Raw genomic sequence first — 26,046 nt, forward strand, 5'->3', positions numbered from 1 at the left:
CTCTCTAAACCGGATCAATACCAGTTAATGCTCCAAATGGAATATTATACTAGTAAGCCATGAGTCAATTTGCAGTCCAAGTTGTTTAACGCTGAAAACAATCAGCCGAAGTAGCTCAGTTGGGAGAGCGTTAGACTGAAGATCTAAAGGTCCCTGGTTCAATCCCGGGTTTCGGCAAAGCATTGGACCTGGGAAGCCCAGCCTAAATCAGATGGCAGTCAGTATGAAAACTGTTTACCTGTAAGCTATGAGGTTTTTTTTGCAGTCAAGTTTGATTCCTGTCACCGACATGAGCCCAATTGGCTCATATAAAGAGTTTTGGTAAGCGTACCCTGAATCAAACTCGGGCTTCGGCAGTCCCAGAACTCTCTAAACCGGATCAATACCAGTTAATGCTCCAAATGGAATATTATACTAGTAAGCCATGAGTCAATTTGCAGTCCAAGTTGTTTAACGCTGTAAACAATCAGCCGAAGTAGCTCAGTTGGGAGAGCGTTAGACTGAAGATCTAAAGGTCCCTGGTTCAATCCCGGGTTTCGGCAAAGCATTGGACCTGGGAAGCCCAGCCTAAATCAGATGGCAGTCAGTATGAAAACTGTTTACCTGTAAGCTATGAGTTTTTTTGCAGTCAAGTTTGATTCCTGTCACCGACATGAGCCGAATTAGCTCATATAAAGAGTTTTGGTAAGCGTACCCTGAATCAAACTCGGTCTTCGGCAGTCCCTTGAACTCTCTAAACCGGATCAATACCAGTTAATGCTCCAAATGGAATATTATACTAGTAAGCCATGAGTCAATTTGCAGTCCAAGTTGTTTAAAGCTGTAAACAATCAGCCGAAGTAGCTCAGTTGGGAGAGCGTTAGACTGAAAATCTAAAGGTCCCTGGTTCAATCCCGGGTTTCGGCAAAGCATTGGACCTGGGAAGCCCAGCCTAAATCAGATGGCAGTCAGTATGAAAACTGTTTACCTGTAAGCTATGAGTTTTTTTGCAGTCAAGTTTGATTCCTGTCACCGACATGAGCCGAATTGGCTCATATAAAGAGTTTTGGTAAGCGTACCCTGAATCAAACTCGGGCTTCGGCAGTCCCTTGAACTCTCTAAACCGGATCAATACCAGTTAATGCTCCAAATGGAATATTATACTAGTAAGCCATTAGTCAATTTGCAGTCCAAGTTGTTTAACACTGTAAACAATCAGCCGAAGTAGCTCAGTTGGGAGAGCGTTAGACTGAAGATCTAAAGGTCCCTGGTTCAATCCCGGGTTTCGGCAAAGCATTGGACCTGGCAAGCCCAGCCTAAATCAGATGGCAGTCAGTATGAAAACTGTTTACCTGTAAGCTATGAGTTTTTTTGCAGTCAAGTTTGATTCCTGTCACCGACATGAGCCGAATTGGCTCATATAAAGAGTTTTGGTAAGCGTACCCTGAATCAAACTCGGGCTTCGGCAGTCCCTTGAACTCCCTAAACCGGATCAATACCAGTTAATGCTCCAAATGGAATATTATACTAGTAAGCAATGAGTCAATTTGCAGTCCAAGTTGTTTAACACTGTAAACAATCAGCCGAAGTAGCTCAGTTGGGAGAGCGTTAGACTGAAGATCTAAAGGTCCCTGGTTCAATCCCGGGTTTCGGCAAAGCATTGGACCTGGGAAGCCCAGCCTAAATCAGATGGCAGTCAGTATGAAAACTGTTTACCTCTAAGCTATGAGTTTTTTTGCAGTCAAGTTTGATTCCTGTCACCGACATGAGCCGAATTGGCTCATATAAAGAGTTTTGGTAAGCGTACCCTGAATCAAACTCGGGCTTCGGCAGTCCCTTGAACTCTCTAAACCGGATCAATACCAGTTAATGCTCCAAATGGAATATTATACTAGTAAGCCATGAGTCAATTTGCAGTCCAAGTTGTTTAACGTTGTAAACAATCAGCTGAAGTAGCTCAGTTGGGAGAGCGTTAGACTGAAGATCTAAAGGTCCCTGGTTCAATCCCGGGTTTCGGCAAAGCATTGGACCTGGCAAGCCCAGCCTAAATCAGATGGCAGTCAGTATGAAAACTGTTTACCTGTAAGCTATGAGTTTTTTTGCAGTCAAGTTTGATTCCTGTCACCGACATGAGCCGAATTGGCTCATATAAAGAGTTTTGGTAAGCGTACCCTGAATCAAACTCGGGCTTCGGCAGTCCCTTGAACTCTCTAAACCGGATCAATACCAGTTAATGCTCCAAATGGAATATTATACTAGTAAGCCATGAGTCAATTTGCAGTCCAAGTTGTTTAATGTTGTAAACAATCAGCCGAAGTAGCTCAGTTGGGAGAGCGTTAGACTGAAGATCTAAAGGTCCCTGGTTCAATCCCGGGTTTCGGCAAAGCATTGGACCTGGGAAGCCCAGCCTAAATCAGATGGCAGTCAGTATGAAAACTGTTTACCTGTAAGCTATAAGTTTTTTTGCAGTCAAGTTTGATTCCTGTCACCGACATGAGCCGAATTGGCTCATATAAAGAGTTTTGGTAAGCGTACCCTGAATCAAACTCGGGCTTCGGCAGTCCCTTGAACTCCCTAAACCGGATCAATACCAGTTAATGCTCCAAATGGAATATTATACTAGTAAGCAATGAGTCAATTTGCAGTCCAAGTTGTTTAACACTGTAAACAATCAGCCGAAGTAGCTCAGTTGGGAGAGCGTTAGACTGAAGATCTAAAGGTCCCTGGTTCAATCCCGGGTTTCGGCAAAGCATTGGACCTGGGAAGCCCAGCCTAAATCAGATGGCAGTCAGTATGAAAACTGTTTACCTGTAAGCTATAAGTTTTTTTGCAGTCAAGTTTGATTCCTGTCACCGACATGAGCCGAATTGGCTCATATAAAGAGTTTTGGTAAGCGTACCCTGAATCAAACTCGGGCTTCGGCAGTCCCTTGAACTCCCTAAACCGGATCAATACCAGTTAATGCTCCAAATGGAATATTATACTAGTAAGCAATGAGTCAATTTGCAGTCCAAGTTGTTTAACACTGTAAACAATCAGCCGAAGTAGCTCAGTTGGGAGAGCGTTAGACTGAAGATCTAAAGGTCCCTGGTTCAATCCCGGGTTTCGGCAAAGCATTGGACCTGGGAAGCCCAGCCTAAATCAGATGGCAGTCAGTATGAAAACTGTTTACCTGTAAGCTATGAGTTTTTTTGCAGTCAAGTTTGATTCCTGTCACCGACATGAGCCGAATTGGCTCATATAAAGAGTTTTGGTAAGCGTACCCTGAATCAAACTCGGGCTTCGGCAGTCCCTTGAACTCCCTAAACCGGATCAATACCAGTTAATGCTCCAAATGGAATATTATACTAGTAAGCAATGAGTCAATTTGCAGTCCAAGTTGTTTAACACTGTAAACAATCAGCCGAAGTAGCTCAGTTGGGAGAGCGTTAGACTGAAGATCTAAAGGTCCCTGGTTCAATCCCGGGTTTCGGCAAAGCATTGGACCTTGTAAGCCCAGCCTAAATCAGATGGCAGTCAGTATGAAAACTGTTTACCTGTAAGCTATGAGTTTTTTTGCAGTCAAGTTTGATTCCTGTCACCGACATGAGCCGAATTGGCTCATATAAAGAGTTTTGGTAAGCGTACCCTGAATCAAACTCGGGCTTCGGCAGTCCCTTGAACTCTCTAAACCGGATCAATACCAGTTAATGCTCCAAATGGAATATTATACTAGTAAGCCATGAGTCAATTTGCAGTCCAAGTTGTTTAACTTTGTAAACAATCAGCCGAAGTAGCTCAGTTGGGAGAGCGTTAGACTGAAGATCTAAAGGTCCCTGGTTCAATCCCGGGTTTCGGCAAAGCATTGGACCTGGCAAGCCCAGCCTAAATCAGATGGCAGTCAGTATGAAAACTGTTTACCTGTAAGCTATGAGTTTTTTTGCAGTCAAGTTTGATTCCTGTCACCGACATGAGCCGAATTGGCTCATATAAAGAGTTTTGGTAAGCGTACCCTGAATCAAACTCGGGCTTCGGCAGTCCCTTGAACTCTCTAAACCGGATCAATACCAGTTAATGCTCCAAATGGAATATTATACTAGTAAGCCGTGAGTCAATTTGCAGTCCAAGTTGTTTAACTTTGTAAACAATCAGCCGAAGTAGCTCAGTTGGGAGAGTGTTAGACTGAAGATCTAAAGGTCCCTGGTTCAATCCCGGGTTTCGGCAAAGCATTGGACCTGGGAAGCCCAGCCTAAATCAGATGGCAGTCAGTATGAAAACTGTTTACCTGTAAGCTATGAGTTTTTTTGCAGTCAAGTTTGATTCCTGTCACCGACATGAGCCGAATTGGCTCATATAAAGAGTTTTGGTAAGCGTACCCTGAATCAAACTCGGGCTTCGGCAGTCCCTTGAACTCTCTAAACCGGATCAATACCAGTTAATGCTCCAAATGGAATATTATACTAGTAAGCCATGAGTCAATTTGCAGTCCAAGTTGTTTAATGTTGTAAACAATCAGCCGAAGTAGCTCAGTTGGGAGAGCGTTAGACTGAAGATCTAAAGGTCCCTGGTTCAATCCCGGGTTTCGGCAAAGCATTGGACCTGGCAAGCCCAGCCTAAATCAGATGGCTGTCAGTATGAAAACTGTTTACCTGTAAGCTATGAGTTTTTTTGCAGTCAAGTTTGATTCCTGTCACCGACATGAGCCGAATTGGCTCATATAAAGAGTTTTGGTAAGCGTACCCTGAATCAAACTCGGGCTTCGGCAGTCCCTTGAACTCTCTAAACCGGATCAATACCAGTTAATGCTCCAAATGGAATATTATACTAGTAAGCCATGAGTCAATTTGCAGTCCAAGTTGTTTAACGTTGTAAACAATCAGCCGAAGTAGCTCAGTTGGGAGAGCGTTAGACCGAAGATCTAAAGGTCCCTGGTTCAATCCCGGGTTTCGGCAAAGCATTGGACCTGGGAAGCCCAGCCTAAATCAGATGGCAGTCAGTATGAAAACTGTTTACCTGTAAGCTATGAGTTTTTTTGCAGTCAAGTTTGATTCCTGTCACCGACATGAGCCGAATTGGCTCATATAAAGAGTTTTGGTAAGCGTACCCTGAATCAAACTCGGGCTTCGGCAGTCCCTTGAACTCTCTAAACCGGATCAATACCAGTTAATGCTCCAAATGGAATATTATACCAGTAAGCCATGAGTCAATTTGCAGTCCAAGTTGTTTAACGCTGTAAACAATCAGCCGAAGTAGCTCAGTTGGGAGAGCGTTAGACTGAAGATCTAAAGGTCCCTGGTTCAATCCCGGGTTTCGGCAAAGCATTGGACCTGGGAAGCCCAGCCTAAATCAGATGGCAGTCAGTATGAAAACTGTTTACCTGTAAGCTATGAGTTTTTTTGCAGTCAAGTTTGATTCCTGTCACCGACATGAGCCGAATTGGCTCATATAAAGAGTTTTGGTAAGCGTACCCTGAATCAAACTCGGGCTTCGGCAGTCCCTTGAACTCCCTAAACCGGATCAATACCAGTTAATGCTCCAAATGGAATATTATACTAGTAAGCCATGAGTCAATTTGCAGTCCAAGTTGTTTAAGGCTGTCAACAATCAGCCGAAGTAGCTCAGTTGGGAGAGCATTAGACTGAAGAGCTAAAGGTCCCTGGTTCAATCCCGGGTTTCAGCAAAGCATTGGACCTGGGAAGCCCAGCCTAAATCAGATGGCAGTCAGTATGAAAACTGTTTACCTGTAAGCTATGAGTTTTTTTGCAGTCAAGTTTGATTCCTGTCACCGACATGAGCCGAATTGGCTCATATAAAGAGTTTTGGTAAGCGTACCCTGAATCAAACTCGGGCTTCGGCAGTCCCTTGAACTCTCTAAACCGGATCAATACCAGTTAATGCTCCAAATGGAATATTATACTAGTAAGCCGTGAGTCAATTTGCAGTCCAAGTTGTTTAACTTTGTAAACAATCAGCCGAAGTAGCTCAGTTGGGAGAGCGTTAGACTGAAGATCTAAAGGTCCCTGGTTCAATCCCGGGTTTCGGCAAAGCATTGGACCTGGGAAGCCCAGCCTAAATCAGATGGCAGTCAGTATGAAAACTGTTTACCTGTAAGCTATGAGTTTTTTTGCAGTCAAGTTTGATTCCTGTCACCGACATGAGCCGAATTGGCTCATATAAAGAGTTTTGGTAAGCGTACCCTGAATCAAACTCGGGCTTCGGCAGTCCCTTGAACTCTCTAAACCGGATCAATACCAGTTAATGCTCCAAATGGAATATTATACTAGTAAGCCATGAGTCAATTTGGAGTCCAAGTTGTTTAACACTGTAAACAATCAGCCCAAGTAGCTCAGTTGGGAGAGCGTTAGACTGAAGATTTAAAGGTTCCTGGTTCAATCCCGGGTTTCGGCAAAGCATTGGACCTGGGAAGCCCAGCCTAAATCAGATGGCAGTCAGTATGAAAACTGTTTACCTGTAAGCTATGAGTTTTTTTGCAGTCAAGTTTGATTCCTGTCACCGACATGAGCCGAATTGGCTCATATAAAGACTTTTGGTAAGCGTACCCTGAATCAAACTCGGGCTTCGGCAGTCCCTTGAACTCTCTAAACCGGATCAATACCAGTTAATGCTCCAAATGGAATATTATACTAGTAAGCCATGAGTCAATTTGCAGTCCAAGTTGTTTACACAGAACATGCTCTCAAAGTGTATGAAACTAGAATGCAATTAAAAACTTGTTGTTGTTAATATTTGAAATAGATGACAAAAAGAAAAATGGACTAAATGTAATGAAATAAAAATGAATTTTCCTATTTGACTATTTTCTGTTCCTTTTTCACAATGAATTTTAGGCCTTACCTGACATGTTTCGCGGTACCACTAACGCCTTCATGAGAATATCAAGGCATTTAAAAAAAAACAATGCGTTTTTTTATCAAATTCCGATCTTGTGAAAATGATGCAATCAGGCCCGATTTCCGAGCTGATTTTTGATCAGTAGGAATCCCTCAGAAGAAAATGAGAAAGGAGAAGTTTTACCGAATTAATAATTTTCAAGAACAAATTTTCACAGCAATGGTAACACTTGGAAGTGGGGTAGTTTGCTTCTACCAAAAAGAGCTGATGTTTGTAGCAGAGAATGGTTTCAATCCATTGACCTCTGGGTTATGGGCCCAGCACGCTTCCGCTGCGCCACTCTGCTTCTTCTGACATATCACTTCACACTTTACAAGGTAACTCACAAAACTAATCAATCACATTGAAGCAGATATACTGAGAGCACGTGGGTATTCCCACCTGCTGACAGAGCTCCTGAGGACCACCAGCGCAAGAACTTTGGTCTCGGCCGGGGACTGGCATAGCCTTGGTTAGTCCTGCTATTCACAGAGTCATCCATTACGCATTTAAAAATTTCCATTACAATAAAAAAGGCGGTACGAGACATTCGCCCCAGGGATTTACAAAATAAGATACCATGTTGAATTTAAACATGCACTTAAGCTAATAATACCCCACCGACGAATCATTACCTTATCATGGTGGTGGGGTTTGTCAGTCCCAGTGACCCTTGGAGCTATGTTGTCCAGAGCCTTGTACCCCTGGTAGGGTTATCCATGGCAAACTGGTCTGATGCGAGGGATCAGACGAAGAATGGCTCAGAAGACCTCTTATGATGAGCAACATTATTGGACTACATCTTCCTTCACCCGGACGCGGGTCACCGGGGCCCCACTCTGGAGCCAGGCCCGGAGGAGGGGAGCGATGGCGAGCGCCTGGTAGCCGGGCCTAGACCCATGGGGCCCGGCCGGCCGGGCACAGCCCGGAGAGGCGACGTGGGTTCCCCCTCACATGGGCTCACCACCTGTGAGAGGGGCCAAAGAAGGCGATCCCCGGCTGCAGAAACTATCTCTTGGGGCGTGGAATGTCACCTCCATGGTTGGGAAAGAGCCTGAGCGTGATGTTGAGAAATTCCGGCTCGACATAGTTTGGCTCAGCACTACACAGCTTGGGTTCCGGTACCACTCCTCTCAAGGGGGGTTAGACACGTCCAGCATCCCTCCATCTTCAGGTGGGGGGACGGCACCTGATTTGTGTGCATCCACCAAACAGCAGTTCAGAGTACCTACCCCTTTTGGAGTCCTTGGAGGGGGTGCTGGAGAGTGCTCCTTATGGGGACTCCCTTGTTCTGCTGGGGGACTTCAATGCTTATGTGAGACCTCGAGGGAATGATTGGGAAGAACGGCCCCCCTGATCGAAACCCGAGTGGTGTTCTATTGTTGGATTTCTGCGCTCGTAGTGGATTGGCAATAATGAACACCATGTTCAAGCATAAGGGTGTCCATATGTGCACTTGGCATCAGGACAGCCGCATGTCTTGGATACTCGGGTAAAGAAAGGGACGGAGCTGTCAACCGATCACAACCTGGTGGTGAGTTGGCTCCGATGTTGGGGCAGATGCCAGTGCAGCCCGGGAGACCTAAACGTTTCGGTCCCCTATTAGAAGCACTTTCAATTCCAACTCGTCGCCCTGCTCGACCTCACCCGTCCAAGCTCCCCGCTCGACCTCGCCCGTCCGAGCTCCCCGCTTGACCCCTCCGTCCAAGCTCCCCGCTCCCACTTGACTTCGCCCGTCCAAGCTCCCCACTCGACCTCGCCCGTCCAAGCTCCCCCCTCGACCTCGCCCGTCCAAGCTCACCGCATCTCCGTGCCGACTCACCCGCCAGTCGCACCCGAGCCAAAGCCAGCACATTGCTGTTTAGCTCAGTTAGTCAGAGTGTGGTGCTGAAAACGTCAAAGTCATGGGTTCGACCCCTGAATGGGCACAACCTCTCTCGAGCATGGGTGTCAAAGTGGTGGCCCGGGGGCCAAATCTGGCCCACTGCATCATTTTGTGCGGCCCGGGAAAGTAAATCATGAGTGCCGACTTTCTGTTTTAGGAAATGATTATAGATGTACATTACATTTCCTGATTTTCCCCTTTTTAAAATCAATCATTGCAATTTTTTAATCCAATTTTTTTCTTTTGTGTTTTTAGTTTAAATATACAAATATTTTCCGTTTTCCAATTTAAAAAAATATTTTTTTTCCACTTGAAATAAAAGAACATCATTAAAAGACATTTTTCCATACTAAGAAAAAAAAGCTCAAATAAAAATTGCTTTAGATCTATAAAAACGGACTATTTGGGCTTTTGATCCAGTTATTTTAATCCAATTTAGAAAAATAAAAAAAATCTAGATATTAGATCTAAAATGGTCCGGCCCACATGAAAGGGCGTTGATGTTAATGTGGCCCGCGAACCAACCCGGGTTTGACACCCTTGCTCTAGAGTAAGTTAAGATTGCCTAAAATGATTTATTTTGCCGTAACATAACAGTTTAGCTATCTGATATTTGCATTTGCGGGCATCACACAAAAATCATGGCCACTTTGCACATGGCTGGTTAGCTCAGTTGGTCAGAGCGTGGTGCTAATATCGCCAGTGTCGCGGGTTTCACCCTCGTACAGGCCATGATCTCTCCGTAGTGATTTGAAATTGCCTAGTACAATTTTTTTTGCCGTAACATAACAGTTAGCGAGCTGACTTGTTGCATTTACGAGCATCACACAAAAATCATGGCCAATTTGCAAATGGCCGGCTAGCTCAGTTGGTCAGAGTGTGGTGCTGACAAGGTCAAGGTCGTGGGTTCAACCCTTGCACAGGTGGTGACCTCTTCGTAGTAGTTTAAATTGCCTAATACAACTTCTTTTGCTGTAACATAACTGTTGAGCTAGTTGACGTGTTGCATTTGGGTCATCACGCAAAAATCTGGATTGTTCAGCACATGGCCTGTCAGCTCAGTTGGTCAGAGTGTGGTGCTAATAACGCCAAGGTCGTGGGTTCAACCCCCACATGGGCCATGACCTCTCCGTGGTGGTTGAAATTGCCTAATACAACTTCTTTTGCCATAACATAACGTCTTGTCTTGATGTTTCCTCATTTTCTGTGATCTGGTCACTTCTCTGCTCCACAAGGCAGAAGACGCCACACAGGATGTGAATCATCTTAGTGAGGGAATACTTGAGGTTTGTTCCCACCACATTTCTTTCCTTCCCAAATGGTTGTGAAATTAAATTTGTCTTCATACTCAAGCGAGCAGAACAGTGTTTCTCAACTTTGCTTAGCCTCCAATGAGGAAGCCTTTAGAAAATGATTATAGAATTACTCTTAATAGTCATCACAATTGCAAAAATCTCCAAATAAAGATGTAAAAACTCTTAAAATAGAATCAACAAAATGCTGTAACAGAGTTGTCTATCCGTCTGGTAAGTTGACTGGGCTACCTTGCTAATGCTAGTGGGCTAACGTTCTGAACCTTGGCTTTTCATGCTAATTTCTAGCATGCACAAATACGAGATTAGACACAGTTGGCGTATGTCTATCAATATTAGAATATAACATTACATCACAAAATATTTATAGTTGAGGATTGTGATCACATTTTTCACTCTTTCATGGATATCTTTTTAACTTTACGCTAAAAGCTAAGCTAACCACAAGTGACATAGAACCCTTCTTGGGAGAGTAATTACTTGCCCAAGACGCTAAATGACAACACTTTTTTTCACATTTGAATCTAACTTTTACAAATGGAAGTATAGTTCTATAACCATGAAGAGACAATTAAATCTTAAATTGCCATTCAGAATAATTTATCGCATTTCCCTTCCCAGTACATGTATTAGATCAACGAAAACAGCGACAAAGTGGTACTCGGGAAAGACACGTACGGACGGGGTGGTGTATGCTGGCAGGGACGTTAGCAGCCATCATTAAGTTTCCAGAAAAGGACAGCACGTGAGTGGATTGTTTGTCCCTCCACTTGACAGCCACTAACAAACACTCCGTGGACAGTTATTCCCAGCCGCTCCACGAGGAAATCTGCCTGCACAAGCAACTGAAGCACTGGAACATCGTCCAGTATATGTGCTCCCTCAGCGAGGACTCTTTCATCAAGATCTTCATGGAAGAAGTCCCAGGAGGTTTGTAGACAAAGCAGTGTTGATGAATAAATCCCAAATACTGTATTTTCACAACTATAAAATGCACCTTGTGATAGGGTGCAGTCTCGTTTGAGGGTATATTTTCAGTTTTTTGTCAATACATTGGACGCCTCATCCGATAAAGCACTAGCATGACACTAGGCTCGCGTATGTTATGGTAGCCGCTAGCATATGTTATGCTATCCGTTAGCGTACCTATGTTATGCTATCCGCTAGCGTGCCTATGTTATGCTATTCGCTAGAGTACCTATGTTATGCTAGCCTCTAGCGTACCTATATTTTGCTAGCCTCTAGCGTACCTGTTAAGCTAGCCGCTAGCGTATGTTAAGCTAGCCGCTAGCGTATGTTATGCTAGCCACTAGCGTATGTTATGCTAGCTGCTAGCGTACCTATGTTTTGCTATCCGCTAGCGTACCTGTTATGTATTCAGATTTTCTGTTTTAACAATTGGGAAAAACAACTGCAATGTGTCACTGTCAATCATGAGTACTGAAAATGCAAATTTGAACTAAATAAATCATACTGGAAAAAGAAAAATTGCTCCAGCGTCTATAACCCAGGAGACTTTTTAAACAATTTCCAAAATGGGCCTTAATATGTGACTCAAAGTCATGTTTTGGTATACATTTCTGCAATATTGAGTACTTACCGTATTTTCACGCATATTTGGCGCATCGTTTCTTACGCCGCAGTGTCAGTAACGAGTGCTATTTCTGTTGGAATAATGATTAAAACCTTTTAAATCATTATTAGTAATATTTAATTAAAATTGGAAAACATCTTTCAACATAACTGCTTACAAACTTGCAAGGAAAATCACTCCCAACGCGGCTTCGTTCGCAAGAGTATTCTGACGGGCGGCATACTTTTCGGTCCATTTAGCGGCACATAACCAAAACATTCAAAGGTAATCTGATTTAAACAATTGGATAAGCAAAAACAACTGTCTCAACTGTTTTGAACAATTGTATAAGCTTAACCGAATAACATCATGAAGGTTATAAAAACAACTGTCACAACAATCTGTTTTTATCGGAACACCTGCGGAAGAATTTGCACGATAAGCATAAAAAGAGACCCGAGCGGATCATAAATCAAAACAACGGCATTAGAATTTGCACCAGTAAGCATAATAATTTCTTTGTAAGGTAAACAGAGCAACAGTATATTTGAACAATAATGTGAGTATTCTCGGAAGTTTGATTCGATTTATCGCCATCTGCAGGATTCCGAGACAAAGCAGTTTAAGAGTCCTTGTAGATCATCTGTCTGGCCTGGAACTTGTTGTCCTGTTCAGTCCATAGTTATGAAAACAATTGACTGGCCCCGACAGGAAGACTGGGGGAAAGTGCACTTGGTCCAAACCGTATGGCACAATTTAAATTATAGCTTCATTACCTATTAAGTCCAAATGAACATATAGTAACATCCCAGAATGAACCCAACATTTTCTGTATTTTAGACACACAAAGCACGCACCATTTCATTTGACGCATATATATTCTATATTTCATATGGATTAAGATTGAAACGCAATAGCGCTGGCTACCGGAAGCAGCTTATTTCCGGGTTCCGGTGCACAGTGAATGCTGGGAAATATAGTTCTTCCTCGCTACACCCACATGCTAAAAACACGCTTTAAAAAGGCAACGGAAGCAAAACTGAGTTCGGTAGTCCTTTATTTGGACATTTTACAATTTACTCAAGTCATCATCACCTTCAAATCCCTCAAACTCCTCATCTTCTGTGTCAGAATTAAACAATTGCCCGAACGAGCCTTCCAAATAGCCGGGTCCCCCCCTCTCTTCATTTTCAGAGTCACCGTAATTTCCATGTGGCTCCTTAGAAATTATGCAGGCTTTGGCAAAAGCTCAAACAACCGTGCAAGCAGACACGTTCGCCCAGGCGGCAACGATCCATTGACAAATCGTAGCGTAAGAAGCCCGGGGATGCCTACCACTTTTCGTGAAGCTGTGCTCGCCAGCCGGGTATGGAGTCGCAAATCAAAACAGACGGCGAGCCGTCATATACGTCACGAGCGCCGCCGAGACTCGTTACGTGACGTATACTCAGAGCTTGCTGTCATTCCCGGAGGCATGACCAAAGAATTACAGCCGCTGGACATCGGCATCAACCGGGCTTTCAAATCAAAGTTACGAGCGGCGTGGGAGCAGTGGATGATCGCTGGCGAACACAGCTTCACGAAAAGTAGCAAGCAGCGCAGGCAGCAAGTCTGATGGAGGAGCAATAAAAGCTTCTTCTTGCCATCCTTTTGTTGAGTCGCTGCCGTGCAGAGGCTCCGCCCCTCTGCCGGCCACGCCTAGATCAACTTCACTGTTGAAAGGCTCAGCAGTTGACCAAGTGACATCTTGCTGCTCCTCCGTTTTGATTGAAAGTTGCTCTTCTCTCTTTTGCTCTTTAATTTGGGGCCATGGTAAAGTGTTTGCAGGCTCTGCCCCTCCGCTGGCCACGCCAAGATCATCTTCTCTCTTCAAGGACGCACCAGTTGACCAGGTGTCATCTTCTTCCTCCTTTTTTTATTTTTATTTGCTCTTCTCTCTCTCTGTCTTGTGGGAACTCTGGCTCCTCCTCTTCGATTTGAGGGGGCTCAACATCCTCTTTGGCACCAGAAAACTCTGACACCTTCCAATCAGGACCAAGATATTTTCTGAAACCTGCAAAGACCCCAAGATAAATTATATATTTTATAAACTGTATTATTCTATCTAGAGGTTCTTTATGTTAGACTGGTAATTTAGTCTTATACTTATATTTGCAGTGGTTAGGCTGGAAAGAAAGGACTAATATGCTGGTCGCTACAGTAACGAAGCTAAACAGAAGAGGATGCCATACATTCGTGATGTTGTCAACATAGCACTACTGTAGTATTCTCATCAATAGCCAAAGGGGTTTAAACGTTTTTTAAAGTGTATTTCACTAAAAAAAGGACTATTGGTCAGTAAAGTAACCTCACAGGCCCTTGAAGTTTTTCCAAATCTTTTTTGAGCCTCTTCTTTGCAGATATTCTCTTGTATTTTTGAGATTTTAATTTATTTGGAAGCATCAAATATAAATTTCAATCATTTTTAATTAAAAAGGAAAAATGACAGCTATTCTTTTTTTGTTGACATAAAAAAAATGGAAAAAGAGCCAACATTCAGTTTTATCGATTTATTTTTCTAAATCAATAATTTGAATATATATATATATATATATATATGTATATATATATATATATATATATATATATATATGTGACATACTAGAGTGTTTGATTTATTAGTGTGACATGCTAGAGTGTTTGATTTATTAACGATTGCAGGTATAACGAGTTTGGATTGAATGGGTGTATCGGTGGTCGATTGTTGATCCTTGGGTCCACATGGCAAGTGTGGGGCATGTTAAAGAAGATCGGTATTCGATTATTGATGTCTTAGCAAATAGTTTGAGGCACGGGAGGTGTGTTGAATCATTACAGTAAAAGTTGGATTGAAGTAACAACAACATCTCACTGTTCTGATTATTTCCCCGTGTGTCAAGGTATGCTGTTTGTTGTAAAGGCTGGTTGAGTTTGGGGTTTGTAATATACACTGTTTAGCGTGTGAGAAAAGAGATAATGGTTATTAATGTTTATTTACTTTTGAATTACGGGCGTGAATGTGAGAGTCTCGGGTCACGCACATGGAATAGCATCTAGCACGCTACCTTCGGCCACCATTATCGTTGACAGTGTCTATAACGGTCATAGAAAGGATTTTATATTATTGATATTGCATTGTTTGCCCTGTTGAATAATAGTAGGACTACTAGAAGTTGTAAAAGGAAAAGATATAACAAGTTATGACCGTGTGTTGAACGAGTGTGTGTGTGCATTGTGTTTTGGGTTCTAAAGTGTTGCTAATATATATATTTATATATATATATATATAGGTGTAATTGTACATTATGTTTTGGGTTCTAACGTGTTGATAATGTATATATATGGGTTTAATTGTATGTTATGGGTTTTTGTGTTAATTGATTACAGTAAAAGTTGGATTGAAGTAACAACAACATCTCACTGTTCTGATTATTTCCCCCTGTGTGTCAAGATCGAATGCAGGGTGTAACATTTTGGAGGCACCGCTGGGATTGCTGTTCAGATGTCCAGTGTCCAAGATCTGCTCACTGAATTCTGAGCCAGCTAAATCCCCCCAAACACTACAAACCAGGCAGATGGCAGTGAGAGGAGGTGTTGCTGTTTAAGAAGAACTGGAAGTTGGCGGTTGAGTACTTGTCATCTGAAGCCTACGAGATCATCAGATGGACAGTAAAGACGTGCCAGTTCAGAGTTCACTCCTGTACAGTCAACAGAGCTCCTAGATCGTCAATAAAATGGAACAGTTACTCGAAGAGGTGGTAGGAACATTGAACAACCTGACGGAAAATAACCTACTGGAAATATGTGATTTTCTTAACATATTAAGAAGTGTTAAACGGAAATCACGTCTATCATTAGTGGCTCACATTGTAAAGTACCTAGAAAGAGAAGAACTAGAGGAAGTAGAGGATGAAGGCATGTCTGAATTGTTGAAACTGAAGGATAAAATATCAGATATGAAGCATGAGGTCAAAATAGATGAAAATGAAAAGCAAGGATCAAGATTGGAAGAGACTCCAATAACTTTGCCCCAGCTACCAGATGCTGCGGACCCTCAAGGGGGTGCGTCTCCCCAGCCCCAGCCAAGCTCATACTGGCGCAAGGACTTCAAAATTGCCGGCCAAATAGGTGAAACAGGCCAGAGGGACAAGCTGACATTCTCCAGCCTTGTTCATCAAATTGAAAATGGACTGAATAGGGGTTACCGAGATGTGGAAATTATTGATGCAGTTATCAGAGCTATCTCCCCCAGTTTGCAGCTACGTAATTATTTGGAAGAGAAACCTAACCTCACTCTTCCCACACTCAAACGCATCCTACGCGCTCATTTTCAGGAAAGGAGTGCTACCGACCTCTATGTGCAGTTAGCTTCAGAAGTGCAGCATATCAAAGAGACTCCTCAAAGTTTCTTAATGCGAGTCTTAGTTCTTAGACAGAAGGTACTGTTTGCATCTCGAGAATCAGAATCAGGACTCCAGTATGACCCAAGTTTAGTCCAGCGTATGCGCTTGCACACGATACTCACTGGTCTCCAGAGTGACAGTGTTAGAGTAGATATGCAGCCTCTCTTGCTGAACTGTAAGACTTCAGATGAGCTTTTGCTAGAGCGGTTAAATGTAGCCTGTGCTAATGAAACAGAAAGGAGAAATAAAAAGAAGTTTAGTACCCCACAGGCAGCGACACATATTAGCAAGGTGCACTCAGAAGAACTACGACCTACCAATTGCCCTGGAGAAGAAAAACCAAAAGTGTCCCGTGAGGTACGAGCGGAGTTGACTGAACTTAAGGCAAGTGTTGCTTCTCTTAAAGATCTCAGTGCAGAGATAGCTCAGATTAGAGAGACACTACAGCAGGCTATGTTTCAGCCTCAGTCCTACCTCCCACCTTCAGTTAGAAGACCAGTTAGGGAGCCCCAGCCACCTTTTGAAAAACAAAATTACTACAGCAAGCCCCCAGCACCCCCCTGGAACACTAGCCGCCCTGCTTATGTCCCAAGAAGGTGTTTTGCTTGTCAGCAGGGAGGGCGAGATGTGAAGTGCACACATTGTTATCGGTGTGGGAGTGGAGAACATTTCCAAGCTGGATGTAAAATCCGATGAGGCAGACCACTAAAAGAAGAGACTATAGCAGAGCTAACTCAGGAAAGGGAAGGTGTGGTTCGTGTGCTTTGTGGCACACCCAGTCCACAGGCCATCGTCAATCCTCCCAGCATGCAACAGCAGCAGGTGGGAACTCAGCAACACCTGATGGTGGAACCTGCCGATTCAAAGGCAAAGATCAGACGACTTAGACAAGAGCTAGAAGAGAGGAATGAACAACTGCTGGACAACAGACACCAGCAGGAAAACATGGAGGAAGAAATAAAGAGGCTCCAGCAGGAGAATTTGAAGCTGCTCGTAGACGCCCGTGCAGCCCGCGCCTATCGCGATGAACTGGATGCGCTGAGAGAACGCGCAATCAAAGCTGACAAGCTGGAGTTATACAAGGCCAAAGTAAAGAAAGGGAGACAAGGGATGGAGGAGGCGTACACCATTGCCACCGTGAGTGTACGAAAAGCTGCAGAACGAGGTAAAAAGCACTATGACACCAAAGTGAGGAGATCCGTGCTACAACCAGGAGAGCGCATCCTGATAAAAAACCTGACACCAGAAGGAGGAAAAATTGACAAGAGTATGGAGAGAAATAAACAGCAGCCGGTATCTCATCTTCAAGAGACAGACCAAGACAGTGGTTACGAAGATGACTTTCACTACGAGCCCCTCCAGGTGCTAAATGAGAGAGATGCCCAAGGGATGGAGTCTAAGCACAGGCCACTGCCAGCAAATCAGAGACTCGAAGTGAAGGGCCCTGCTTCCGGACCAGTACAAGCAGAAGATGACTATCAGCTGGAGGACCTGCCTGGTGAGGGAACAAATCTGGCTGTTGAAGATCCTCGTGATGATCATTTATCAGAGACCTCTCCGCCAACCACTGTGAATGAACCTGAGGCGTTGACTTATGAACGGCCAAGAAGGGAGAGACATCCACCACGACGAACGACCTATGATCAGCTTGGTGTCCCCTCCTGTTATAGTACCCAGTCACCACATCAGCTGCTACCTGCTTACCCTGCACCAGGAGTGGTTCCTTGGTTAGTACACCTGCAGCCATATTACATTCAACCACCCTTTATGTATGGACTCCAACAGGTTTGAGCCTACAAGGGTGACATGTATTATGCGAACATGGACTGTTACAACTGTGATTACAGTTTCCATCCAGTGAACGTGGACCGTACGAGTTGTGGATTATATTTGAACTGTGGCCCTTGCCGCCTGGAGTTTTTCATGAGTATCAGCTTACAGAAGAGGATGTGAAATGACAAGTTCGCTAGACTGTTCAACATTACAACCAACAAGGGGAAGATATTTGGAATATACTGATGTCGGGACGACATTTGTTTTTGTGGGGGAGAGTGTGACATACTAGAGTGTTTGATCTATTAGTGTGACATACTAGAGTGTTTGATTTATTAATGATTGTATGTTGAGAATGCACAACGAGTTTGGATTGAATGTGTGTATCGGTGTTCGATTGTTGATCCTTTGATCCACATGGCAAGTGTGGGGCATGTTAAAGAAGATCGGTATTCGATTATTGATGTCTTAGCAAATAGCTTGAGGCACGGGAGGTGTGTTGAATCATTACAGTAAAAGTTGGATTGAAGTAACAACAACAACATCTCACTGTTCTGATTATTTCCCCCTGTGTGTCAAGGTATGCTGTTTGTTGTAAAGGCTGGTTGAGTTTGGGGTTTGTAATATACAGTGTTTAGCATGTGAGACAAGAGATAATGGTTATTAATGTTTATTTACGTTTGAATTACGGGCGTGAATGTGAGAGTCTCGGGTCACGCACATGGAATAGCATTTAGCACGCTACCTTCGGCCACCATTATCCTGGACAGTGTCTATAACGGTCATAGAAATGATGTTATATTATTGATATTGCATTGTTTGCCCTGTTGAATAATAGTAGGACTACTAGAAGTTGTAAAAGGAAAAGATATAACAAGTTATGACCGTGTGTTGAACGAGTGTGTGTGTGCATTGTGTTTTGGGTTCTAAAGTGTTGCTAATATATATATTTATATATATAGGTGTAATTGTACATTATGTTTTGGGTTCTAACGTGTTGATAATGTATATATATGGGTTTAATTGTATGTTATGGGTTTTTGTGTTAATTGATTACAGTAAAAGTTGGATTGAAGTAACAACAACATCTCACTGTTCTGATTATTTCCCCCTGTGTGTCAAGATCAAATGCAGGGTGTAACACGAGCTTAATTCGTTCCGGGACTGAGCTCGTATGTCAATATTCTCGTAACTCGAAAGAACATTTCCCATTGAAATGAACAAAAAACAAATTAGTTTATTCCAAGCCTCTAAAAAAACACCAAAAACAGGATATTGTATTGGAAAAACATTTTTATTTGTTCTAATTTGCCATCTATTAACAAAGTAACAGTGGTTTAATAGTACTAAAATGTGTTTAATAGTAGTAAAATTAGACAGATACTTTTTGCACGGCAACACGCTCGTAACATAACAAACTAATTTAAATAAACTTGGATTACGATGCAGACACACTCAAAAATAAGTTTATTCGAACCTAACACTAAACTTAATTCTAATTGTTTGACATGATACCTTTCTTCTCCCGTGTTGGCTCTATTTGCCAGTCAATATTGAAAGTTGTTTAATTTTGTCTTCCCTTCAAAATATTCCCAAAATAATGCACACAAATGTCCTCACAATAGGATAACACAGGACCATTTGCCAACGAGAAGTAGTATACTCCTCTCGTATTATCGAGCAAACTCCTCCGCCATTCGCATTGGCTAACGGGAAAAAAAACACTGAAAAAATGCAACGCTTCGGCCAGTGCTCGTGGAGACATTACACGAGGGCCTTGCGACGGGAAAGACAGTGCCCATGATGTTCTTATGAGCAGCCTCTCGGGTCCGCTGTATGCTCGTATATCAAAATTTGTCTCATATCTCAAGATATATATTTGCTCGAAATTTTACTCGTATCTCAAATTGCTCGTATGTCGGGGCACTCGTATGTTGAGGTATTACTGTACTGTAATAAATAGCTAGACTGGTTTCCTCCATATACAAACTTTACTTACTTCTCACAAGTGAACATAAGAAGATCGACTTGATTCCAAAACAATAGAAAGCCTGGGTAACCTAAAAAAAAGGAAAAAAATACAAATGGAAAACCAAGCTGGATTATTCACAGGAGTTTAAAAAAACCCACCTCTCCGGCCTGGCACACAAAAAAGGGCTCTCGTTCCCTGCAATAGTTACATTCACATTCAGAAACAAATGAATAAATGTATATTTTTAAATAGGATTGAACCACCATCTCCCCCCTGTTCGCAAGGATTAATATATTAAGCCTGTACCCTTTACAGCAGGGGTCCCCAAACTTTTTCCTGTGAGGGGCACATACATTTTCCCTTTTCTGATGGGGGGCCGGTGTCAGTTTTTAACAAAAAAAGTGTGACGATCGTAGGGGAGCTTAATTTTTTTATTGTTTTCCAGAAAGCCACACAACCAAATAACCCTTTCCAGGTTCTTTACAGAAAAATAGTCAGGGAACAAATAATAACACTATTAATGAAATAAATAATAACTAAATAACACTCTCTGGGTTCTTCATAGAAGATATTTATTCCTAATATATAAATCCAATTCAGAGTTGCTCCCCTCCACCGCTCTGGGTCAAAAAGAACAATTCTCAAACAGGTTGCACAGTTTTTATATGCTTGAATAGTCCGCGATGGTCCCAGGGCTCCACCCTCTCCTGCGATCGTCCAGATGTCTCGGTAACACTGCTCGCGCATGCACCGCGCATGCACCGCGCATGCACCGGTGGACGTGCCCGCGTGCATCAAATGGAAACACTCTCCCCGCGGGTGTCACCAAAGAAGCAATGTGAAGCCCCGCTTCACTGGGATGATTTGTGGGCTCAGCGGGGGTGCAATGAACCAAACACAAGATTAAAACGTCCCAGTCTTCAAGGCCAAATAGGAAAAAAATCTGATAGCGTCTCTGGTATTGTTCAGAGGGCCGGGCCAAATGTGCTGACGGGCCGTATCCGGCCCGCGGGCCGTAGTTTGGTGACCACTCCTTTACAGCAATTAAGCCACATAAAATGCATGCGAATCAAGAACTCCAAATTCATTCAATAATGTGTATCGCGCAGTTGTTTAAAATGAATAATACCCCAATCTAGTAGTTTTTTGCAAACATTTAACATTACATTCCCTTTGTAGTTCATTTATCATCTCCTATAAAACTTTCTTACTCGAAGTTTTTCCAATAGTTACACATAAAATAAAAATCTAGTTACATTTCTGCCAATCATCCCCTTCAACATCAAAAAGATAAAAATAATTTACCGTTAATTTCAGACATGAAATTTCCGTATTTTAACACCTGTAGAAAGAAAACAATCTTTTACATATTAATTTGTCAAATTGTTCAAATTAATGTATTCATTTTCCTCTTAGTTTTAAATCTTAGCAAATAACGCTTCTCTTTTCTTGTCACCTTTGAATTTGGAAGGCTGATTTTGTCAACAAAAAGACCCAAAAAGTATTTTTCACCAAAAAGAGAGCTTTATTGGAACTACCAAAGATATCACGTTAAATCGGTTTAAAAACGTGATTCATCTTCTAATATGACAAAAGTATAAGGACATTGTACTAATTTATTAATTTTCAGCAAATTAATTGTCTTTCACACCATATTTCTACTAATGTTTCTTAGATCCTAAATTCAATATATCAATTATTTTCATTAAAATGTATCATGTTTGAATAAGACTCAATATTCTTATTGGATTTGCTAGCAAATTCAATAGACAAAAACTGCAACTTTTCAAATTTCTTAGGCACGTCTTTAACTGTGAAAACATATTTTCCATATTTAGATCACATTATTTATTATTCACTTTGTAATTCCCTAATTTAGGCTCTACCATTTCGTAAGTAAATAAAATCTTCAACGACACTCAATTTTCTTATACAGTAATACCTTGACATACAAGTGTTCCAACATACAAGAAATTTGAGATACGAGGAATATTCTGAGCAAATATTTTGCCTTGAGATACGAGACAAATTTGAGATATGAACATACCAGATGGTTCCATATTGTGAGTCGGTGGTAAATTAGAATCAATTTTGGTGTTTTTTTAGGATGGAAATTGATTAATTTGTTTTTGTTCATTTCTATGGGAAGAATTGACTTGAGATACGAGTAAATTCACATACTAGCTCGATCCCGCAGTAAACTCGTATCTTAAGGTACTACTGCATTTGAATCGTGTGGATCGATATTACACATTAAAAACTGTAAACAAGATTTTCAGAATGCAAAACACAATTATACTTCGATTACAATGATATTTCATACAGAAATTGATAAAGCAAACAAAGCCGTCATTGGCCACTCACTGCTTAACACAACACGTGTCTTTTAAGTCTATCCTTTGGACTAAATAAATCTCTGGCAAGAAATTGAGCAGGAAAAGGGTTTCTATTCGATGTGGGTAATTGTGTTTTTAAGATATTCCTGCTACAAATTGAGCAAAAAAAGGCTGTTCTCCTGTGTGGGTTGTTAAGTCTTCTTTTCAGGTTCCCTTATGTGAAAATGTGGGAACATTAAATACGCCTGGAAAAGGTTTTTGAATTGTTAAGCTTTTTAATTGGGCTGTTATAGCGAATCTGTGGCCACAGACTGAGCAGGAAAACATTGTTCTCCAGTATGGGTTAATAAGTGTTCTTTTAAGTTTCTCCTTTGGGAAAATGCTTGACCACAAACTGAACACAAAAATGGTTTTTCACCTGTGTGGGTTCTTGCATGACTAATTAAGTGTCCCTTCTGTGTGAATCTTTGACCACAAACTGAACACGAAAATGGCTTTTCACCTGTGTGGGTTCTTGTGTGGGTTTTTAAGTTTCCCTTATATGTGAATGTTTGACTACAAAATGAGCACGAAAATGGTTTTTCACCTGTGTGTGTTCTTGTGTGGGCTTTTAAGTTTCCCTTGTCTGTGAATCCTTGACAACAAACTGAGCATGAAAATGGTTTTTCACCAGTGTGTGTTCTTGCATGACTAATTAAGTGTCCCTTTCGTGTAAATCTTTGACCACAATCTGAACACGAAAATGGCTTTTCACCTGTGTGGGTTCTTGTGTGGGTTTTTAAGTCTCCCTTATTTGTGAATGTTTGACTACAAAATGAACACGAAACTGGTTTTTCACCAGTGTGGGTTCTTGTGTGCTTTTTTAAGGATCCCTTCTCTGTAAATCTTTTACCACAAACTGAACACGAAAATAAATTTTTACCTGTGTGTATTCTTGCATGACTATTTAAGTGTCCCTTCTGTGTGAATCTTTGACCACAAACTGAACACGAAAATGGTTTTTCACCAGTGTGGGTTCTTGTGTGCTTTTTTAAGGATCCGTTCTGTGTAAATCTTTGACCACAAACTGAACACGAAAATTGTTTTTCACCTGTGTGTATTCTTGCATGACTATTTAAGTCTCCCTTCTGTGTGAATCTTTGACCACAAACTGAACACGAAAATGGTTTTTCACCAGTGTGGGTTCTTATGTGGATTTTTAAGGATTGATTTCGAGAAAATGCTTTACCGCAAACTGAACACGAAAATGGTTTTTCACCAGTGTGGATTCTTGCATGATTATTTAAGCGTGCCTGATGAGAAAAGGCTTTACAGCAAACTGAACACGAAAATGGTTTGTCACCTGTGTGTGTTCTTGCATGACTATTTAAGTTTCCCTTCCGTGTGAATCTTTGACCACAAACTGAACACGAAAATGGTTTTTCACCAGTGTGGGTTCTTGTGTGCCTTTTTAAGGTTTTCTTCTCTTTAAATCGTTTACCACAAACTGAACACGAAAATTGTTTTTCACCAGTGTGTGTTCTTGCATGAATATTTAAGTTTCTCTTGTGTGTAAATGTTTCACCACAAACTGTACATGATAAGGGTTTCTCCCCAGTGTGGCTCCTCATATGTGTTTTCAAAGTAGACTTTTTCCCAAAGGTTTTTCCACACTGAGAGCATTTCCAGAGTTTGCCGTCCTTAAGACCTTCATTGTCATAAAGCAAGTCTTCGCTATCTGATAACGGAGCAATTAAATTGTCTGCTTGCCCTTCTGCTGAGCTGCCGTTCGGAGTCTCCGCCCCTCTGCCGGCCACGCCCAGATCATCTTCACTCTTGAAAGGCTCACCAGTTGACGCGGTGACATCATCTTCCTCCTTTTTGATTTGCTGTTGAGGGAACTCTGGCTCCTCCTCTTTAATTTGGGGTAACTTTAAGGTGTGTGCAGGCTCCGCCCCTCTGCTGGTCACGCCCAGATCCTCTTCCCTCTTCAGGTTTTCACCAAGTGACCAGGTGACATCATCTTCCTCCTTCTTGATTGGAAGTCGCTCGTCTCTCATTTGTTGTTGAGGGAACTCTGGCTCCTCCTCTTTAATTTGGGGTAATGTTAAGGTGTGTGCAGGCTCCGCCCCTCTGCTGGTCACGCCCAGATCCTCTTCCCTTTTCAGGAATTCATCAAATGACCAGGTGACATCATCTTCCTCCTTCTTGATTGGAAGTCGCTCGTATCTCATTTGTTGTTGAGGGAACTCTGGCTCCTCCTCTTTAATTTGGGGGAGCTCAAGTTCCTTTTTAAGGCCAACAGACTCTTTCCCATCAGGACCAAGATATTCTCTGAAACCTGCAAAGACACGAAAATAAATGATGTTTCATAATCTGTCTATCCAAAGAGAAGTCCTTTAGGTTAGACTGGGAATGTAAAGTCTTATACTTATATCGGCGGTGGTTAACATGACATTAACTTGAAATTTAACTGAAATCAACTCAAATGACTATACACACCCACACATATTTGACCACCATCTCAATAAGCTCGTATCTCCAATTTGTTTCATTTCTCAAGGAAAAAAATGGCTCCGAATTTAGCTCGTATCTCAAATTTCCCGTAAAATGGGACACCCGTATGCACTGTTCCCTCTAAGCTGCGCGCGTGCGCAATTGCGCACTACTCTCGTCTTCTCTGCGCAGCAGCAATCATATGGCGCGCAGTAAAAAAAAAAAAAAAAAAAAGCGGATTTTTTTTTTTTTTTTACCCCTTTCCCCATGATGGCGCCGTTTAAGCGGCAGCCAGTGCAGTGGCAGTAGCTCTGTCCACTTATGTTTTTCGTGTTTTACAGCATGTTTTACATGAAAAATTAGAGGGAACATTGACATGCACCTGCTTGTGGCAGGTGTGATACTGGTGTGCCCATAGCGCGCAATGATGATGTCGTGACCGGATGATTCGCCTAAAGACGTTTCGCCAACGGACATTTAACAGACGGACAGGTCGCCGAATGAACGTTCGTTCAAACAGCGTTTAATGATCAAATACAAATACTAGTATTTGTTAGTTTAATGATTAAATACAAATACTAGTATTTGTTAGTTTAATGATTAAATACAAATACTAGTATTTGTTAGTTTAATGATTAAATACAATTACAGACGCTCCCCTACTTACGAACATTCAACTTACGAACAACGGTACATACGAACATGTCTGCAAATTGCGTTTAAGTCCAAAAATGTTCGCAAGTCCAATTTTGTATTTCGCGTCTTTTTCGGAGTAGTACTTCTTTCCGCCGCTAATACCGACGCCTGGCGCTGTGAGAGCTTAGCTCACCCAGCATCTACCTTCCGCATTGCAACGAAGAAGAAGTGCGTGAATGTATCTCCAGTGTGCAAAGAACCTTTTTCATTTGTATCATTAAATATCTCATGCATCCAATATTGAATATGGTTGGTAAAAAGCTAAAGGCTTCTATTGAGGGAGTTGGAAGGAAGAGGCAAGCCATTTCATTTGAAACGAGTGGCAATAATAACGAAGCTTGATGCGCGTCAGAAAGTGGTGAGCGTTGCACATTCAGTACCATTTATAAACAGAAAGATCGAGCAGCAGGACCCAAATATTGAACGTTGCACAAAGTTTGCAAATCAATTGAATGATGCCATACAGTGCTATTGCATCATTTATGATGAAAAAAAGAAGAAAACTGTGCAATCGTCATTAGGTCGCTTCTTTTGGCCAGTTTCTAATACATAAATCTATCTCTCTCTACAGTACTGTACATATTCTCTCCATTTTATTAAATGTTTTTTTTTTCAGTACAAACCAATGCGTGTTACTTATACAAGCCTTAAACATACAAATGCACTTATATAAACCTTCAATATACTTATATAGGCCTTAAACATAAATTATAATACAAAATATAGCACTAAATCAACTTACAAACAAATTCA

General features: G+C 41.9%; 1 protein-coding gene, 1 long non-coding RNA gene and 17 other non-coding genes across 19 annotated transcripts in view; 18 read left to right on the top strand and 1 right to left on the bottom strand.

The window, feature by feature from the left end:
- LOC144065962 (uncharacterized) overlaps positions 1-26,046 on the top strand; it is a 174,673-nt gene that overhangs the window by 62,586 nt on the left and 86,041 nt on the right. The gene's annotated exons all lie outside the window — the stretch shown is intronic.
- Positions 105-177, top strand: trnaf-gaa (transfer RNA phenylalanine (anticodon GAA)). Its single transcript has one exon. It is a non-coding gene; the product is annotated as a tRNA-Phe (tRNA).
- trnaf-gaa (transfer RNA phenylalanine (anticodon GAA)) lies at positions 470-542 on the top strand. Its single transcript has one exon. It is a non-coding gene; the product is annotated as a tRNA-Phe (tRNA).
- Positions 834-906, top strand: trnaf-gaa (transfer RNA phenylalanine (anticodon GAA)). Its single transcript has one exon. It is a non-coding gene; the product is annotated as a tRNA-Phe (tRNA).
- trnaf-gaa (transfer RNA phenylalanine (anticodon GAA)) lies at positions 1,198-1,270 on the top strand. Its single transcript has one exon. It is a non-coding gene; the product is annotated as a tRNA-Phe (tRNA).
- On the top strand, positions 1,562-1,634 carry trnaf-gaa (transfer RNA phenylalanine (anticodon GAA)). Its single transcript has one exon. It is a non-coding gene; the product is annotated as a tRNA-Phe (tRNA).
- On the top strand, positions 1,926-1,998 carry trnaf-gaa (transfer RNA phenylalanine (anticodon GAA)). Its single transcript has one exon. It is a non-coding gene; the product is annotated as a tRNA-Phe (tRNA).
- On the top strand, positions 2,290-2,362 carry trnaf-gaa (transfer RNA phenylalanine (anticodon GAA)). Its single transcript has one exon. It is a non-coding gene; the product is annotated as a tRNA-Phe (tRNA).
- On the top strand, positions 2,654-2,726 carry trnaf-gaa (transfer RNA phenylalanine (anticodon GAA)). Its single transcript has one exon. It is a non-coding gene; the product is annotated as a tRNA-Phe (tRNA).
- Positions 3,018-3,090, top strand: trnaf-gaa (transfer RNA phenylalanine (anticodon GAA)). The gene has a single exon. It is a non-coding gene; the product is annotated as a tRNA-Phe (tRNA).
- Positions 3,382-3,454, top strand: trnaf-gaa (transfer RNA phenylalanine (anticodon GAA)). Its single transcript has one exon. It is a non-coding gene; the product is annotated as a tRNA-Phe (tRNA).
- trnaf-gaa (transfer RNA phenylalanine (anticodon GAA)) lies at positions 3,746-3,818 on the top strand. Its single transcript has one exon. It is a non-coding gene; the product is annotated as a tRNA-Phe (tRNA).
- trnaf-gaa (transfer RNA phenylalanine (anticodon GAA)) lies at positions 4,110-4,182 on the top strand. The gene has a single exon. It is a non-coding gene; the product is annotated as a tRNA-Phe (tRNA).
- trnaf-gaa (transfer RNA phenylalanine (anticodon GAA)) lies at positions 4,474-4,546 on the top strand. Its single transcript has one exon. It is a non-coding gene; the product is annotated as a tRNA-Phe (tRNA).
- On the top strand, positions 4,838-4,910 carry trnaf-gaa (transfer RNA phenylalanine (anticodon GAA)). The gene has a single exon. It is a non-coding gene; the product is annotated as a tRNA-Phe (tRNA).
- Positions 5,202-5,274, top strand: trnaf-gaa (transfer RNA phenylalanine (anticodon GAA)). The gene has a single exon. It is a non-coding gene; the product is annotated as a tRNA-Phe (tRNA).
- Positions 5,930-6,002, top strand: trnaf-gaa (transfer RNA phenylalanine (anticodon GAA)). The gene has a single exon. It is a non-coding gene; the product is annotated as a tRNA-Phe (tRNA).
- Positions 9,782-9,855, top strand: trnai-aau (transfer RNA isoleucine (anticodon AAU)). Its single transcript has one exon. It is a non-coding gene; the product is annotated as a tRNA-Ile (tRNA).
- On the bottom strand, positions 21,598-23,815 carry LOC144065922 (uncharacterized). The gene has a single exon (XM_077589166.1). It carries the CDS (start codon positions 23,730-23,732, stop codon positions 22,410-22,412), a length of 1,323 nt encoding a protein of 440 aa, XP_077445292.1. The 5' UTR covers positions 23,733-23,815; the 3' UTR covers positions 21,598-22,409.

The sequence above is a fragment of the Stigmatopora argus genome, chromosome 20 (genome assembly GCF_051989625.1).
Source record: "Stigmatopora argus isolate UIUO_Sarg chromosome 20, RoL_Sarg_1.0, whole genome shotgun sequence".
NCBI lineage: Eukaryota > Metazoa > Chordata > Actinopteri > Syngnathiformes > Syngnathidae > Stigmatopora > Stigmatopora argus.